This window comes from Manihot esculenta, chromosome 9 (assembly GCF_001659605.2).
Source record: "Manihot esculenta cultivar AM560-2 chromosome 9, M.esculenta_v8, whole genome shotgun sequence".
Classification (NCBI taxonomy): Eukaryota; Viridiplantae; Streptophyta; class Magnoliopsida; order Malpighiales; family Euphorbiaceae; genus Manihot; species Manihot esculenta.
Window position 1 is genome coordinate 6920071 of NC_035169.2, and position 15738 is coordinate 6935808.

The window sequence follows — 15738 nt, forward strand, 5'->3', positions numbered from 1 at the left end:
AGGCCACTATGTTCTACCCCCTCGGAATAACAGAGGAATCCCACCCAGGAGATATGATCCAAAATTTGAGGCAGCCAAATCTAGATACCCTATGGCAAATGTTACCAGAGGAGAAAGACTATCACCTCAGTTGGTCAACCTACAGAAAAATATTTGCTCAGAATGGATACCAAAGAATGCCATAGAGGCCCAGAAGGACAAGAGATGTATTGAGGCAATGGAGACCGAGATGGATGCCCCGGAGAAAAATAAAACTTGGAAAAAATGCTGGCTACCCAAGGGAAATCGACCAGTAGGATGCAAATGGGTGTTTACCATAAAATATAAGTCAGACGAAACGATGGACAGATATAAAGCTAGACTTGTAGCAAAAGGATACACTCGGATCTATGGAGTTGATTATTCTGAAACATTTTCTCCAGTAGCAAAAATTGATACAATACGAGTCCTATTTTCTCTAGCTGCAAACCTAGACTGGCCACTTCACTAATTTGATATGAAAAATGCTTTCTTGCATGGTGATCTGGAAGAGGAAGTATACATGGATGCTCCACCAGGGTTCACGAGTGGATATAGAAGGGGAGAAGTGTATCAATTAAGGTGAGCCTTGTATGGGTTGAAACAATCACCCAGAACATGGTTTGGGAGATTTACTCAAGCAATGAAAAAATATGGATATCGGCAGAGTAACTCCGATCACACCCTGTTCTTGAAGAGGCAAGGAAGGAAGATCACGTGTTTGATTACATACGTGGATAACATGATTATAACAGGAGACAATGTAGACGAAATCAAACAACTAAGGGACAACTTATTCTAAGAATTTGAGATGAACGACCTGGGGATGTTAAAATATTTTCTTGGAATCGAAGTTCTCAGGTCAGACTAAGGAATTTTGATATCACAGAGAAAGTACATTCTTGATCTGTTAACTGAAACAGGAATGATAGATTGCAAACTAGTCAATACTCCAGTAATGGTCAATCACCAGTTGAGCAAGGACTCAAAAGAAGGACCCGCAGACAGGGGGAGGTACCACAGACTGGTAGGAAAGCTGATTTATTTATCACACACCAGACCAGACGTGACATATGCTATGAGTGTAGTAAATCAGTTCATGCACGATCCAAAACAAGACCATATGGAGGCAACATTGAGAATCGTTCGATATCTGAAGGGAACAGTTGGGATGGGCATGTTGTTCAAGAAGAATGGTCATTTCAGTATCAGTGGATATACGGACGCAAATTGGGCAGGAGATCTTTCCGATAGACGATCTACTTCAGGATACTTTACCTTTGTCGGAGGAAATTTGGTAACATGGAAAAGTAAGAAATAAAAGGTGGTGGCACTGTCAAGTGCTGAAGCATAATTCAGGGGAATAGCAAAAGGACTTGCAGAAATTTTATGGATCAGAAAGTTGATGTTTGAGCTTGGATTCCCATTGAAGGACGCAGCTGAACTACGTTGTGACAACAAGGCGGCAATCAGCATTTCCGAAAATTCGGTTCAGCATGATCGAACAAAACATGTTGAAATAGACCGACATTTCATCAAGGAAAAGTTGGAGAGTGGTCTGATATCTTTACCGTTTGTTCGATCAGAGGATCAGTGGGCGGACATCCTAACCAAAGCAGTAGCTGGACGAATATTCCATGATGTCTTGGGCAAGTTGGGCATGCTAGATCCACATAAACCAACTTGAGGGAGAGTGTTGGAAAGAATTCTCTGTCATAGTTGTAAATAAATCAGTGATTAACCCTTACCATTTTTAACATAGCATGATTCTAGGACATAATTGAGAGTACAATCAAAGGCTTAATTATTCATATTATGTATTATATAAACTCTGTAACCTACTACACAAAGTGTAAGAAAATAAAATAGTTTTCTTTCTATAATTTCAAGATTTCTTCCTATAATTTCAAGATTTTTTAATTCAAAAGATAATTAAAATATTTAATTTTAAGGAAAGATGCTTATCTTTTAAAATTATATCTTTGTTTTTTGATAATTTATATAACATAAATTTTATTAAAAATTTTTATTTTTTAATATTATGAATAAATAATAAAAAATAAATTATTTTATTAAAATATATTTATTAAGACCTTAACGGTGGATTGATTCAATTCGAGTCCATGAAATGCAAATCTAATTAATTTAATAAAAATAATAAAAAAATAATTTTAATTGAATATAAATTTAATTAAAAATTAACTAATTAATGTGAAATAAATTAGGTATTTTTTCTATGTGGTATATTGTAAGAAAATGTAGTCAATTATACAATATTTTAAAAATTCGACCGGTGTCAATTAATTGATGGAAGATTTTATCGGCTAATTGATCAGATTGTATAATTACAGGCATAACAAAAATCTGCTGAATTCTATCCGCTAATAGTAATATTATGTAAAACTCAATCTCTGCCAGAATAGATTTTGATGAATAACCAGGTGTTATGTTATTCGAATCTTCCTTTTTAGGAGCAAGACTATATATTAATTTATTATACTTTTGTCACGTATTATTGTCTTATGGTATAACTTATAACTCATTATCACAATCGATAAATTCAAATTAAATTTGACTAAAATCGCCCCACTATTAGGTTAGACTAATCTCAAATTGACCGGCCAACAATTGGATTATTTTTGAATTACACTAGTATTTAGTCGGACCAAAAAGAATAAGCGAGGATCAACTTTGAAATTATTAACATAAACATATATTTATAAATAATTATAACATTTTAAAAATTAATTTACATATATATGAATATTTTGCGAGTATCAAAAAATTCTAATGATAATAAAGCAATTAATTTATATCTTCAATAACTTGTACTTTAAAATTTTAATTATAACTCGATGGGATTTGTTAATAAAATAAAATTTAATACTAATATTGTTTTCACGTTGAAAATAACATTAAAAGATTATTTCGGTAATTTGTAAAAATTCTTAAAATATTAGGGGCTTATATGTGGATTTTAAAAATACAGAAATTAAATTATAAATTTTACTATAGTTTAAGGATTAAATTGTACTTTACCTATATACTGCGATCTTCTATCGTTAATAACCCTAGCCGCCGTCCACCGCATTGCTCTCAACCGAGGGAAACTGTCCACTCCTCCTACATTGTTTACTCCTTTTACTCTCGTCTTCGTTTCATTCAAGTCTCTCTTCACCAAAACAAGCCATTCACCATGTTGGCTCTTCGTCGAGCTTCCAATCCTCTCAAGTAAAGTCCTAATCTTTGTCTTTCTCTATCTACGTATCTTACTTCCCCTGTTTACAAATTTAGTTTTTAGCATCTAATTTTTTGTGGGTTTCTTGGATTGATCTTGATTTGATTACTAAAAAGTAACTATTAATCTTTATCTGTAAATTCAGTGATGTTGAATTAGGATTTTTTTTTTTTCATATTGAGATTTTCTGTTAGCAGAAAAGCTTAAATATTATAATTCTTGTATCTTCAATCTGCAACAATTAGTTGGTGTTCAGTAAATTACTGTAATAGTTCTTGCTCCGTTTACTTTATTTTGGTTCAGATTTTATGAAAAAGAAAAAGAGGTGGACAGAATTGCAACAAGGTCTTAATTCATTTTGAAACACAAGGGAATTTGCAAATGTGAGCTTAATTGCTTCTTCATCACCTGTAGCCAAATTATAATTATGAGTTTCTGATAACATCCTGTAGGAAGTTGTGAACTTTGTCTATGAACATTTGCTGTAGCAGAAATTGATCCGTTTGCTCTATGAAACCTTTGCTTTTTTGGCTTAACTTGTGGTTTGCTTCTATTGTATGGTTCAGGGTATTTTCTAATTATCTAGAAGCCAATTCTGGAAGTATTTGTTCAGAGTTCTCTCTGGTGGGGAGAAGCATTTCTTCACAAGCTAGTGCAAAAAGTGGTGAATCAGAAAATGCCTATTTTTCTCTTCCAGGTTCGTCAAAGATTGGATTGCCTGAATCACGAGTCTTGTATACTGTGTTAAGATCACCCCATATTGATAAGAAGTCCAGAGAACAATTTTTCATGGAAATTAAGAAAACATTTATGGTCATGAAAACAGAATCAAATGAATTGCGCAAGAAGTTGTTTTGGTTAAAACGCCAACGTTTATTTGGAGCTCAATATGAAATCATACTTTCTTGCAAGACCACTTTGGACAAGGGAAAACTCCAAAAATTACTACAATGAACTAGAATGGTGTTGTTCTTGAAAAGTGGATGGTATAAGGAAAAAAGATATGGGTCAGGTTGAGATCTCTCTGGCCAAGCTCTAAATCTTCATGAACATCAGGGCCCTGCATCTGATTTGATAAAATGCTCTTTTCTGTGTTATCAGTTGTTTGTGTTTCTTTTCAACCAAATTTTCCATTTAACTTGGTAGATGGTTAGCTGTTCATGTGACTATTTATCTTAATTATCCATTGCAATAATTTGATAAAGGATTCTAAATTGGATGTCAAATTGTTCTTTCTTACACCTTCTTCTCCCTCAGTTTGCATTCATTCCTGTATTTGCCATGAGTCTCTTTTGTGTATAAGACCCGCTAGTTTATATCTGCACCACAGAAAAGCTTGAGTCACAGATAACATGCACATTGCACAACCATGTTTCAGAGTCTTTGCCTTGAAGTCCGTATAGCCAAACAAAAAAAAAACAAATCTACATAACCCCTTGGGGATGGGAAATGAGAGATTCACATACAAATACGGATATAAAGCTCATACCATCAGTGATGGACCTAGGGTTCTGAGGCGGGGGCGGGGGGCGGGGGCCCGTCGCCTCTGAAAGTCTAATTTTTAAATATGAGTGTATTTTCTCATACGTTTTGGCCCCTCATTCTAAAAGAAAATTTAGAAAGTTTGATTTTTTTTTTTGTCGTTAGTCTAACTAAATAAAAATTTAAAGAGTTTAAATTTAAAAAACAAAAATTATATATTTACTAAAATTTAATTTTAGTTAATTTAGAATTATTGTATTGAATTTAAATTATTACAGAAGAAAACAAATTTGAATATGGTAAAATTTATTACAATTAGTATACGTTAAAGATATTTAAAAAATAATAAATTTAATAAATATGATACTTGTAATGTAAGAATTAATAACAAACTGAAAGAAGTTACAAGTTATGTCGTCCCTTGCATCAAATCAAACATGGATGAAAAATAAATTCAAAGATTTAGAATTGATTTGTATCCATTTTTTAAAATTTTGAATTAAATTATAAAATAATAAAAAATTATAGATTTTTTTATCAATAACTTTTATATAGGTTTTACAATGGTGTAATAAAAATAAGTGACATGGCGCATGGTCTAAAATTTATAATTTTGGATAATTTTATTAATTTTTAAAATTTTGAATTAAATTAAAAATAGTAAAAAAAATTTGCATTTTTAAGTAAATTGGTCAAACAAAATACATTAATAAAAGGAAAAACACTTAAAGAAATGTATTAGTTTCATTCCCATTTGGAAATAAGATTCACAAATCACAACTTTGTAAATGACTCTAGGACCCATGACTAATAAAATTTTAACAAAATGTTTATAAAAAAAAAAAATAACAAAACTTTAATAGGAATATGCTTTAGGGATTAGTTTTTTCTGAAAAAAAAAAAAAAAACAGCTAAATTTTGGAATCTAAATTGTAAGCTCTAAACTACTATATCAGAACAAAAAAGAAAATTAAATCATATCTGCTCAAATCGATTTAATTTGATTTTATTAATTTTGTATATATTATTATACTCTATTCTTTATTTTTATTAAGAAATTATTTTAATTTTTAACACATAGTTTAAGATTAAAAAAATATATATAAAACATGATAAAACTCACATATTAATATAAAATTTTAAATTTTTATTTGTATGGGTGTACAATCAATTTGTGTACTACAGTGGGTAGGAAAATTTTTTGAATTCTAAATTTTTCTTTGTTGAGTGTACAAACACTATAGATTAAGTAAATGAAAATACAGTGAAACTATGAAGTTAACCGTGTATAATGTACTGAATCTCATCATATCCTGATTTTTAAAGATGTTTTCGGATTACACAATTATTTTTTATTCTTTAATTTTAAAGAGGTGACATGAGATGATATAAATATTTTTTCCCTAAATTAAAAGTCTCGAGTTCAAATTATGAATATAAAATATATTCTAAACTTAGAGAGAGAGTGTTTTGCTCTTATTAATATGTTTACACAATGTGAATCCGAATAAAATTAAATCACGAGAAAATAACAAAAAACTAAAGAGTCAATTGGAACCACATAAAAAAGCAAATGGTGTGTCGAAGTGATGAGCCGTATTCAGTTAAAATAAAAAAAAAATCGATTGAACTAAATTAATTCAGAAATTCAGCTTGGTTTTTTATTTTTTTCAATTCGGTTCGGTTTTTATTTTAAAATTTTTTTGTTATTTCGGTTTAGTTCGATTTTGACCAGAAAAAAATTAAAAAAAATGAACTGATTAGTAATAATAATATATTATTTTTGATAATATAAAAAAATTAGACCATAATTAATATTAAAATATTTTAATTAAATTTTAAAATATTAAAAATAAAGTATAAAAAGTAAAAAATAAAAAGTTTATTAAAAAAATTTAACTTCACATTAAAGAGATAAAAAAATACGTGTAATTAGTGGAGTTCAAATATTAACTTAACTTAAAAAGGCATTATTTTGGGTGTCAAATTAATAGCAAAAGCTATTAATTTTTTTTTTTTCATAATTGGATCTCAATATTTTATCAAAATTAACTACTTAATTTTATTATTTTAAAATATATTTAAAAAACATTATATATTTTATAAAAAAATTATTATTTAATTTCTATATTATAAAAAATTTATTAATTAATCTATCGATTTTGAAAAAATTAGTTAGAATATCTTTTAGATTTCAAAAATATACTAATTATTTTAATATTATCCATTAAGTGATTTAATATAAGAAAACTAAGTGATTGATTATTCAATTTTATAAAAATTATAATAATTAATTTTTTATATTAAAAATATTTTAAAAATTTTATAATATTTAATAAGTAAAATTGATAAAGAAATTAATTAATATATTTTTTTAAAATTTTGAGAAACATTATAATTTTTTTAAAATTAAAAAATTAATTAATAAATTTCACTATGTCATAACAATCATTTTTTTATAAAATCAACTTTTTTAAATTTTTCAAAGAAAATGCTAATAAACTTTTTTTAGAATTTAATATTTATGTTGTTCAATCTTTGTAATTTTAAGTATATATACTATCTTATCTTTATGACTTTAATTATTTATACTATTTGGTTTATTTGATAAGATTAAAATAAATTAACTAAAATTTTTTATATAATATAATAAAAATATTAAAGATTCTAATTTTATAAAATAGTACATGTTAATGTTTTAATTGAATTTTAACAAAATATACAGCACTAATAATAATGTATCAAAATAAAATTTCCAGCAATTAGTTATTGCAATTATAAATAGTTATTAGGGATATTTATTATTTAGTCATATTTTTATTATTAATAAATTAATTTTTATATTTTTAAAAGTCTATTAAAAAGTTCTGTAGTTCTTTTTATCCATCGATGAAATAGTCATTCTGTCATATTTTCTATTAAAAATAAATAAAGAATAAAAAAGAAAATTTTTAAAAATTAATTTTGCCTTTAAATAAAATTTTTTATTTAATTCTTAAATATTACTATTATTAACAAGTTAGTCTCTATATTTTTAAAAATTTATTAAAATATTATTAATTTTTCATATTAATTAAAATATTCTTATTATTTTTTTTATTAACAAAATGGTCACTCATTTTCCTTTTTAAAAAAGACGTAGAAGATAATGATAATGATAAAGAAAAAAAATCACTTTCTTCTTGTTTTTTAAAGAAAAATAAAATAAAAAAAATCAAGAAAAAAAAATTGATAAAATAAAGAGAATAATTTAGTTTTTTATTATATTTTTGATGTTAGAAATAGATAAAAAATTATTTTATTGATGTAAAAAAATAAAAATATTTTAATAAGTTTTTAAATATAGGGTATTTATTAATAATAGTAATATTTAAAAATTAAATTATAAATTTTTTTATTTGTTATTGGTATTATTAAGTAGAATAAATAATAGGAAAATAAAGAAAAAGAGTTGGGATTGGGTGGGTGGGAGGAACAGGCGAGAGAAAGAAGACTAGAGAGGTCGTTGTAGAAGATGAGAGTATGGGACCCACATCCTCATCTCAAAAATAAAGAAAGAAGAAAACTACCCACTCCCATCATTTTGTATTCTCTTTCTGCCACCCTGGCACTCCTCCTGCTCCTTTGGTTTATCAGCCACCCACCTATTTTTCAGTAATTACAAAATGCGAATAAATTCACAGGCTCAATCAATTAAAAAATAAATTATATATTAAAATTATAATAAATTTCACTTATAAAATTAAGTTATTATTTTTTTAATTAATTAGAGGTATAATTGTTTTATATATAATTATTTTATATGATAAGAATTTTTCATATGATGAAATGCTGATTACAAATTAAGAAAAAAAATAAATTAATATATATAAATGTAGTTATTTTAGATAGATAAATGCTACGTTGGACAATAATTCTAGAAATAATATTTAATATTTTACTTAAATTAAAATATTAATAATTATAAAAAAATATTTTTATAATATTTAATTAATTAATATTTAAACAATTGTGATTTTTATTTTTCTAACTGAAAATTAAAAATTGAGCGACTGAAATTTAAAATTTTTCATAATTATTCAAACCAACTTACTATTATATTGATTTTTTAAATTATTAACCTGTTATTATAATAATTAAGTTTTATTTAATTAAATGTATTAATTATGTGGTAAATATGTTATTTTTTTATTAAATAAAGAGAAAATTTAAATTTTTTAAAATATTAAAAGAAATATAAATTGAAATAATTTTTATTTTTTTAAAAAAATTTTATTGTCGAAAAAAAAATATGTGATTATAATTTTTTGGAGATATATATGACTTGCAAAGCAATTATAGGTAGAATTAAGGCATTATTCTAAAATTTCTTTCAATTTTACCCACTTTCTCAACGCACGTGCCCTCTTATGTGGCACGTGGGTGCTCACTCAAGGCTCGTCTACTATTCTTATTCCCTTTCCTTTCTGTGGTGCAACAAATAAAAGTTAGAGAGAGAAACTCACTCTTTCAAGGATAAATTTATTTTTTCTTGGTCTTGGTGTTATTATGGTATTGTTTGGTTTTGCACACTTACCTTCTCTCTCTCTTTCTGTCTTTCCGATGAAATCTCAGCTTCGACGATCACTGCCGGCTTCCCTTCTTCTCTTCTAGTTTACTCTACTTCTTTGTTTCTCAGATCAAATCTTGTTCACAGGGGAGAAAAATCTTTTCTTGCACCCATGAGGATTAGAAAAAGACAGGTACCGTTTCCTTTATCTTCTCTTTCTCCTCTACCTCTCTCAGATCCCCACTTCAGCCGCTCTCCGGTGGTGCAACTTCAACTTAACACAAACCCACTTCAGAATCTCCCTCAACAAGATCAAAAACCTGCCTTTTTCGATCCTCAGTCCGTTCATCAACCAAATCAACCGATCGGAGGTGGTAGCAACCCCCAGGCTTGCTCTGATGGCTCAGCAACTCAGGAGGTCAAAGATTTTCAGGTTAGTGAATTAACAGCTCCAAATTATACCCTTTTCTCATGGATGCCCAACGCGTATAGCTATAGTACTGCACTTCTGTTCTCAATGTGACCTAGAGAGACATATTGTTGGATTTTCTTTAATTTGTTGGTTAATTTGCACCCACGAGTTTCATCAATCACGAGTCTGATTGAGTGGATCCTCTATTTGCTGTAATTTTATTGTAGTTTTTCTTGCAGAAAGATAAGAGAGGAGGAGGAGGAGGAGGTGGAGTTGGAAGGAGTGATAATACCAGGTAAGAAAGAAGGCATAAAGTTAAAACCTTTGTTCTTCTCTTCTCTTCTCTCATGAAATCATGTAGTAAAAACAAGAAGAAAAAGGTTAAAGTGGTAGAGACCCATATATTAATTTTACCAGGAAAATACAAATACTGTAAGTGGGAAAATACTGTTTATCTGTTGTTTATCAGCGTTAGCTACAAATCTTACCTTGCTAATCTTAGTAATTTTCTTTTAATTTTTCCTTCAAATTATTTTGGTTAATGAAGAGATGCTCCATGAAGTTACATTTTCTAGCATGGGATGCTGGTCCCCATCTTTAATATTCTCATCTCGCTCTACACTTGCACTGATTCCATTTTCTTGCTTACTCGCATTTTCTTTTCTTGTTGCTGTAAAAATTTGATGAATGTGTGGATAATCTATCTCTTTAGAAGGGGAGATTTCTTGGGTGCTGAATCTGAAACTGTGGTTCATCAACTATCAAATCCGTCTCATCAAGGTAGAGATTGTGTTAGAAAGCCATGAATTCTAAATCCCCATGAAAATACTACCAAGAAACTTAATAATTGTTTGGTTGTTGTATTCTGTTATAGAAGTTGGGAGGTGGTGTGAAGGAGAGAAAGCATTTCCATTGAAGAAGAGGAGAGGAAACTTTGAAAGATCAAAAGAAGAAGAAACAACAGTAATGAAAGACAAGAAAATGAAGACGAAAATGAACAAGAAATGCCTGCAACGAAATGCAAATACAGAAGCAGCAGATAAAGAAGACAAGGAAACCAAAGAGGGAATCAATGGTAAAAAGAGAATTAGAGGTGGTGCACTAATGGAGGGATCGAGGTGCAGTCGTGTGAATGGAAGAGGATGGAGATGTTGCCAACAAACACTTGTGGGCTACTCTCTTTGTGAACATCATCTTGGAAAAGGAAGGCTAAGAAGCATGACCAGCGTCCGCAGCCGAGCCATGGCGAGCTCTTCATCAACTTCAAAGAAAGCCATATCATCCCAGCCATTACCAAGCACCTCATTATCATCAGAAGATAAGGAACAAAAACATCCATTGGCAGACAATAAACTTGATGACGAAGGTGATGACAAAAAGAAGCCATTGATGATCTCAAAGAAGAAGATGAAGCTAGGCATAGTGAAAGCTCGATCAATAAGCAGCTTGTTAGGGGAAGCAAACCATGCAAATATTGCAGTAGCAGAGAAACGTTTGAACACAGAATCTGAATCATTTCATGTTGTAGTTTGAAAGAAAGTGAAGATTTGAGTTGGGATTCTTTATGGAGAACAAATTAATGGATGCTCGTTAAAGTGTTATATATATATATATATATATATATATATATATATATATATATATATATATATATATATATATATATAATTATCTTATTGTTTTAGTGTTTTGTCTAGTGCCCACTTCATGGTCGATGTGGATTTAAATTAAAATATTAATTAAATAAGCTGTTGGAAATTTAATTATTTTGGGTTTAACGAGGAAATATCAAGCTTAATATAATTATACACTTTAATTAATATTTATTAAATTATGAAAATGTAGGGAACCACCCCACAAAAGCAAAGCATATAGTTTGATTTATTTAAAGGTTAAAATTTTAAATTATAAAAAATTACTCTTTATAACGTTAGACAAACTATTGACTATTAAAATAATTCTGATTTGAAGGAGAAAATTTGGCTAACATAATTAAAATTTAGAATATTTTAATAAGTTTATTGAATATAATGATGAATATTTTTTTTAATTCATTCTAAAACGAAAAAATATCTTTTGTCCGTTATATGTATCAATTCTGAAATTCAAAAAATAGGATATATAGTGTATCCTACTCCAGCGACACATGTCCCTATTATTTAGATCCGTATAAGTCCATAATTACGAACGTGTCAGCGTACTCTTCTTTGTCAACCAGCCATTTATTCTCTCAGCGCGAATGTTGACAGGACTATGAGGTGACTAGACTTGCTCTTCTATCTCTTGTGACGTTATCGATTAGGCTATTTTTATGTCTATCGGATTGGGACATGCAATATAAGACTGATTCGCTTGAGAATGCCCTGATAGGCCGGTGATCAATTTGATTAAGTTATTAATACTCTCCTTAATTACAGGTTTGTGCACTGCTAAGTTTCGTCTTTTGAAAGCCAAATGTGACCCTCTTCTAGGGAAGTAGCTAAATTCAAACTATAAACACGTGTAAAAAACGTGATTGTTATTAGTATTTCTCATAATATTATTCGCACGGAGGCGTAAATCGGGTTGAAGCCATGAAGAGTCGAGATAAGTTGACTGTAGTTATTAAAGTCTTACATATAATGGAAATGAACGTGTCGAGACTCGAGAGAAACAAAGGAACTGGGGAAGGGCCCTCATCCTCATCCTCCACCCAAAAAATTAGACGTCCTTTTGCAAGGAGCCACTAGATTTTAGTAGCTAGAAGCTAGGGCCCTTTTCCAAAAGCTCGACATATCAGTCATCGATGCCACATTGGTGGATGATCCGTCTCCACAAGCAGCGGCCAGAGATGTGGGTTGGGTAGGGCTGCTACTGCCTACTAGATCGGCTATGCATGCCAATCCTTTAAGAGTATTGGTGATTATGAAAATATTCCTTTTTCTTTTTCTTTTTTTTTCCTGGTTCGTTATACATGATTTTTTTAGTGATAGAAGTTTTATAACCAGTGGGATCTGCTAAGTTTCGTCTTTTGAAAGCCAAATGTGACCCTCTTCTAGGGAAGTAGCTAAATTCAAACTATAAACACGTGTAAAAAACGTGATTGTTATTAGTATTTCTCATAATATTATTCGCACGGAGGCGTAAATCGGGTTGAAGCCATGAAGAGTCGAGATAAGTTGACTGTAGTTATTAAAGTCTTACATATAATGGAAATGAACGTGTCGAGACTCGAGAGAAACAAAGGAACTGGGGAAGGGCCCTCATCCTCATCCTCCACCCAAAAAATTAGACGTCCTTTTGCAAGGAGCCACTAGATTTTAGTAGCTAGAAGCTAGGGCCCTTTTCCAAAAGCTCGACATATCAGTCATCGATGCCACATTGGTGGATGATCCGTCTCCACAAGCAGCGGCCAGAGATGTGGGTTGGGTAGGGCTGCTACTGCCTACTAGATCGGCTATGCATGCCAATCCTTTAAGAGTATTGGTGATTATGAAAATATTCCTTTTTCTTTTTCTTTTTTTTTCCTGGTTCGTTATACATGATTTTTTTAGTGATAGAAGTTTTATAACCAGTGGGATCACTTCGAGAATGATGGCAAGAAATCAACCCTCTCAAGTTGGAACACCGGGTTTGAATTCCAAACAGTAAGAATACTCCCATACTACCATTACAAACCAAAAAAGTTCTGTAAAAACTTTTCTTTGCATGCCTTCATTTACTAGAGAACCCAAGACAACCAAACCAACCTAATGGAGATAAAGAAAAAGGAGGCTTCATCAATTGAAATGTCTTTCTAACTCTCATAGTTCCTGATGAAGCTCTCTTTCAAAACTCTCTTGTTAAAGTCAACTTGCACTAAACACAACAAAAACCTTAAAGGACAACATCTCCCAATAACCCTCTCTCACAATGCATGGAATTTGCTAAATTGGCATCCAAATAATGCTAGCTACGTACACTAAGGCGTCAGAGCTAAGAGAACACACCACCCATCTAATTGAAAGGGTTTCTTCTATCTCAAAAGGCGCAAAGGGTAATTCTCAATGCTGATGCTTTAGCTAACTTGAAGAAGAAACTACCAGAAATAAGCCTTCAAGTGGAGAATTCTCTCTCTAAAATCATCATAATTAAAATAAACGTAATTAAGGGGAATGCCTCCTAACAACCCAGCTGAGTATGTGTATTATTACAAAAAATACGTAATGAAATTGGTTAAGCCTAGGTTAGTTTTTTAGTCATAATTAAGTTTGACTATTACAGTAAGCTTCAATGTCTTAAGTGACAAACAAGAATTTCTGTCCCCCATTGTGATAATGGGGTGTGAAGGCTGCCTTAGAACATCCTTTTTCTTTAACCTTTCATGTGTCCCATTGATGGGCCCTTGCTTAATCTGGGCCACATGGTCTGTTATCGCATAAAAAACTAAAATTATTTTGTCTAACAAAAAAATTATGAATAATGCCAAAAAAGGAAAAATTATATATTACAACAGTGATTCCATGTAGACAATGCTGTATGGAATGATACCATAAAATATGAAGAATATTTTACTATAAAATATTTTCACCAAAATATATAATTAGAAAAGTGGAGATTATCTGTTAATTATCATTCAAATCACAATGATTGGATGATTGATTCAATTTTAGCTGCTGGTGGACCCTTGCTTTGTCTTATAGCGCATTTTTTTTAAATTAATTTTTCTCTATATATATAGAGCACATTGTTTACCTAGGGCTTATCATGTCCAGGGAATCGAAAGCAAGGAAAAAGACAACTGAAATTCAAGACGACATCGTTTTACTAGTTAGGTCATGAGCAAGAGGACAGGAAGAAAGATTGAGAAATCTAATCAAATGACAATGAAATCAGAGAAAGAAAAAAAAAAAAAAAGAAAGAGAGAATTGATAGCAATTGCACTGTGTCAGGCTAACCGTACTTTATACAATAGCATATTAATATATAAGATCCCATGTTGTGTGTGTGTGTCTTGGGGAGATGCTGAGCAAGGCAAAGCAGCAAGTTTAATTTGATGGGAGGTGACATAATAGCTGATGTATATCCCATATGGTTCAATACCAATCTATAAGCTGCAACCTCAACCTGCTTGCATCACTAACTTGTTATGGCTTTGATATATTGACCCAATTCAACATCTACACAGTTTATGAAATTCATCTCTCCTCTTGTGATTATCTAGGCATTACATTACCATTTACCACAACGGTTAATTTTAGCGAGTAATATCATATAAAAACTAGAATCCAATTAGATTATGACACGTATATATAGAATTTAGAAGAACTATGTGGATCTTTCCGTTTGGTCGATCTAGTAGAAAGTCCAATTTATGGAGTTAGCAAGATAAAACCACCAACCCTTATGATTTTACCAAAACTTGAAACTGAACAGGTAGACCCCTTCAAAACTCGTACTAATAAATGGAAATTAAATACTAATACTATCGATCTTGGTGACTCAGGGAATCCTATCTCGATACAGACTGAATAAGCCAAGCACGACTTGATGAGACTGGAATAAAATACCGATCTCCTACACATTAATCGTCTCTTTGGTATAGCTCCGGAATTATAAATGTGCATGCAGTAGGTACAAACTAATCGATTTTTGTATTTATTATCTTATCGCCCATCATTAATATGCCGCATGACACACCTGCAAAAAAACATTTTTATCCAGTCCAATGAAAACATGGCACAAAAAGCGTCAGAACGATCAGAGGCATATATATCGCTGAACCAATCCAAAAGGAGGAGAATTTTCTCACTCTCGCCCACACATACACAGAAATCTTGGAACACCTTCTCTCTCTAGAGAGCTTTCTCTTCTTTTCTATTTTTTATTTTATTTCTCTTGACACCATTAAAAGGTCTCAAATCTGATTTGAGTGCCGGAGGATCTTTACTGAAATATCTCAGTAGACCTCTGATTTTTTTTTTATATATATATTTTGTAGGACTTTTCCTTAAAGTCGAGTATAGAGGGATCCAAATAAAATATCAGAAGCATTCTCTTTTATCAAAACAATCACAGTTC

At 30.5% G+C, this 15738-nt stretch overlaps 2 protein-coding genes across 5 annotated transcripts; both read left to right on the forward strand.

Moving 5' to 3' along the window:
• The first annotated feature begins 3078 nt into the window (after positions 1-3078).
• Positions 3079-4482, forward strand: LOC110622303 (ribosomal protein S10, mitochondrial). Its single transcript, XM_021766771.2, has 2 exons — positions 3079-3249; positions 3823-4482. The coding sequence occupies exons 1-2, from the start codon at positions 3215-3217 to the stop codon at positions 4208-4210; spliced, it is 423 nt and encodes a 140-aa protein (XP_021622463.1). The 5' UTR covers positions 3079-3214; the 3' UTR covers positions 4211-4482.
• A 4729-nt stretch (positions 4483-9211) lies between these two features.
• Positions 9212-11477, forward strand: LOC110622723. 4 transcript variants are annotated; one of them, XM_043959582.1, is made up of 4 exons: positions 9212-9720; positions 9927-9994; positions 10412-10479; positions 10577-11477. In XM_043959582.1, the coding sequence occupies exons 1-4, from the start codon at positions 9460-9462 to the stop codon at positions 11230-11232; spliced, it is 1053 nt and encodes a 350-aa protein (XP_043815517.1). In that variant the 5' UTR covers positions 9212-9459; the 3' UTR covers positions 11233-11477. The 4 variants fall into 4 exon arrangements, with proteins under 4 accessions (XP_043815517.1, XP_043815516.1, XP_021623017.2 ...); XM_043959581.1 differs by having other exon boundaries at positions 9213-9720; positions 10574-11477; XM_021767325.2 differs by having other exon boundaries at positions 9214-9720; positions 9939-9994; positions 10574-11477.
• The last annotated feature ends 4261 nt before the right edge of the window (positions 11478-15738 follow it).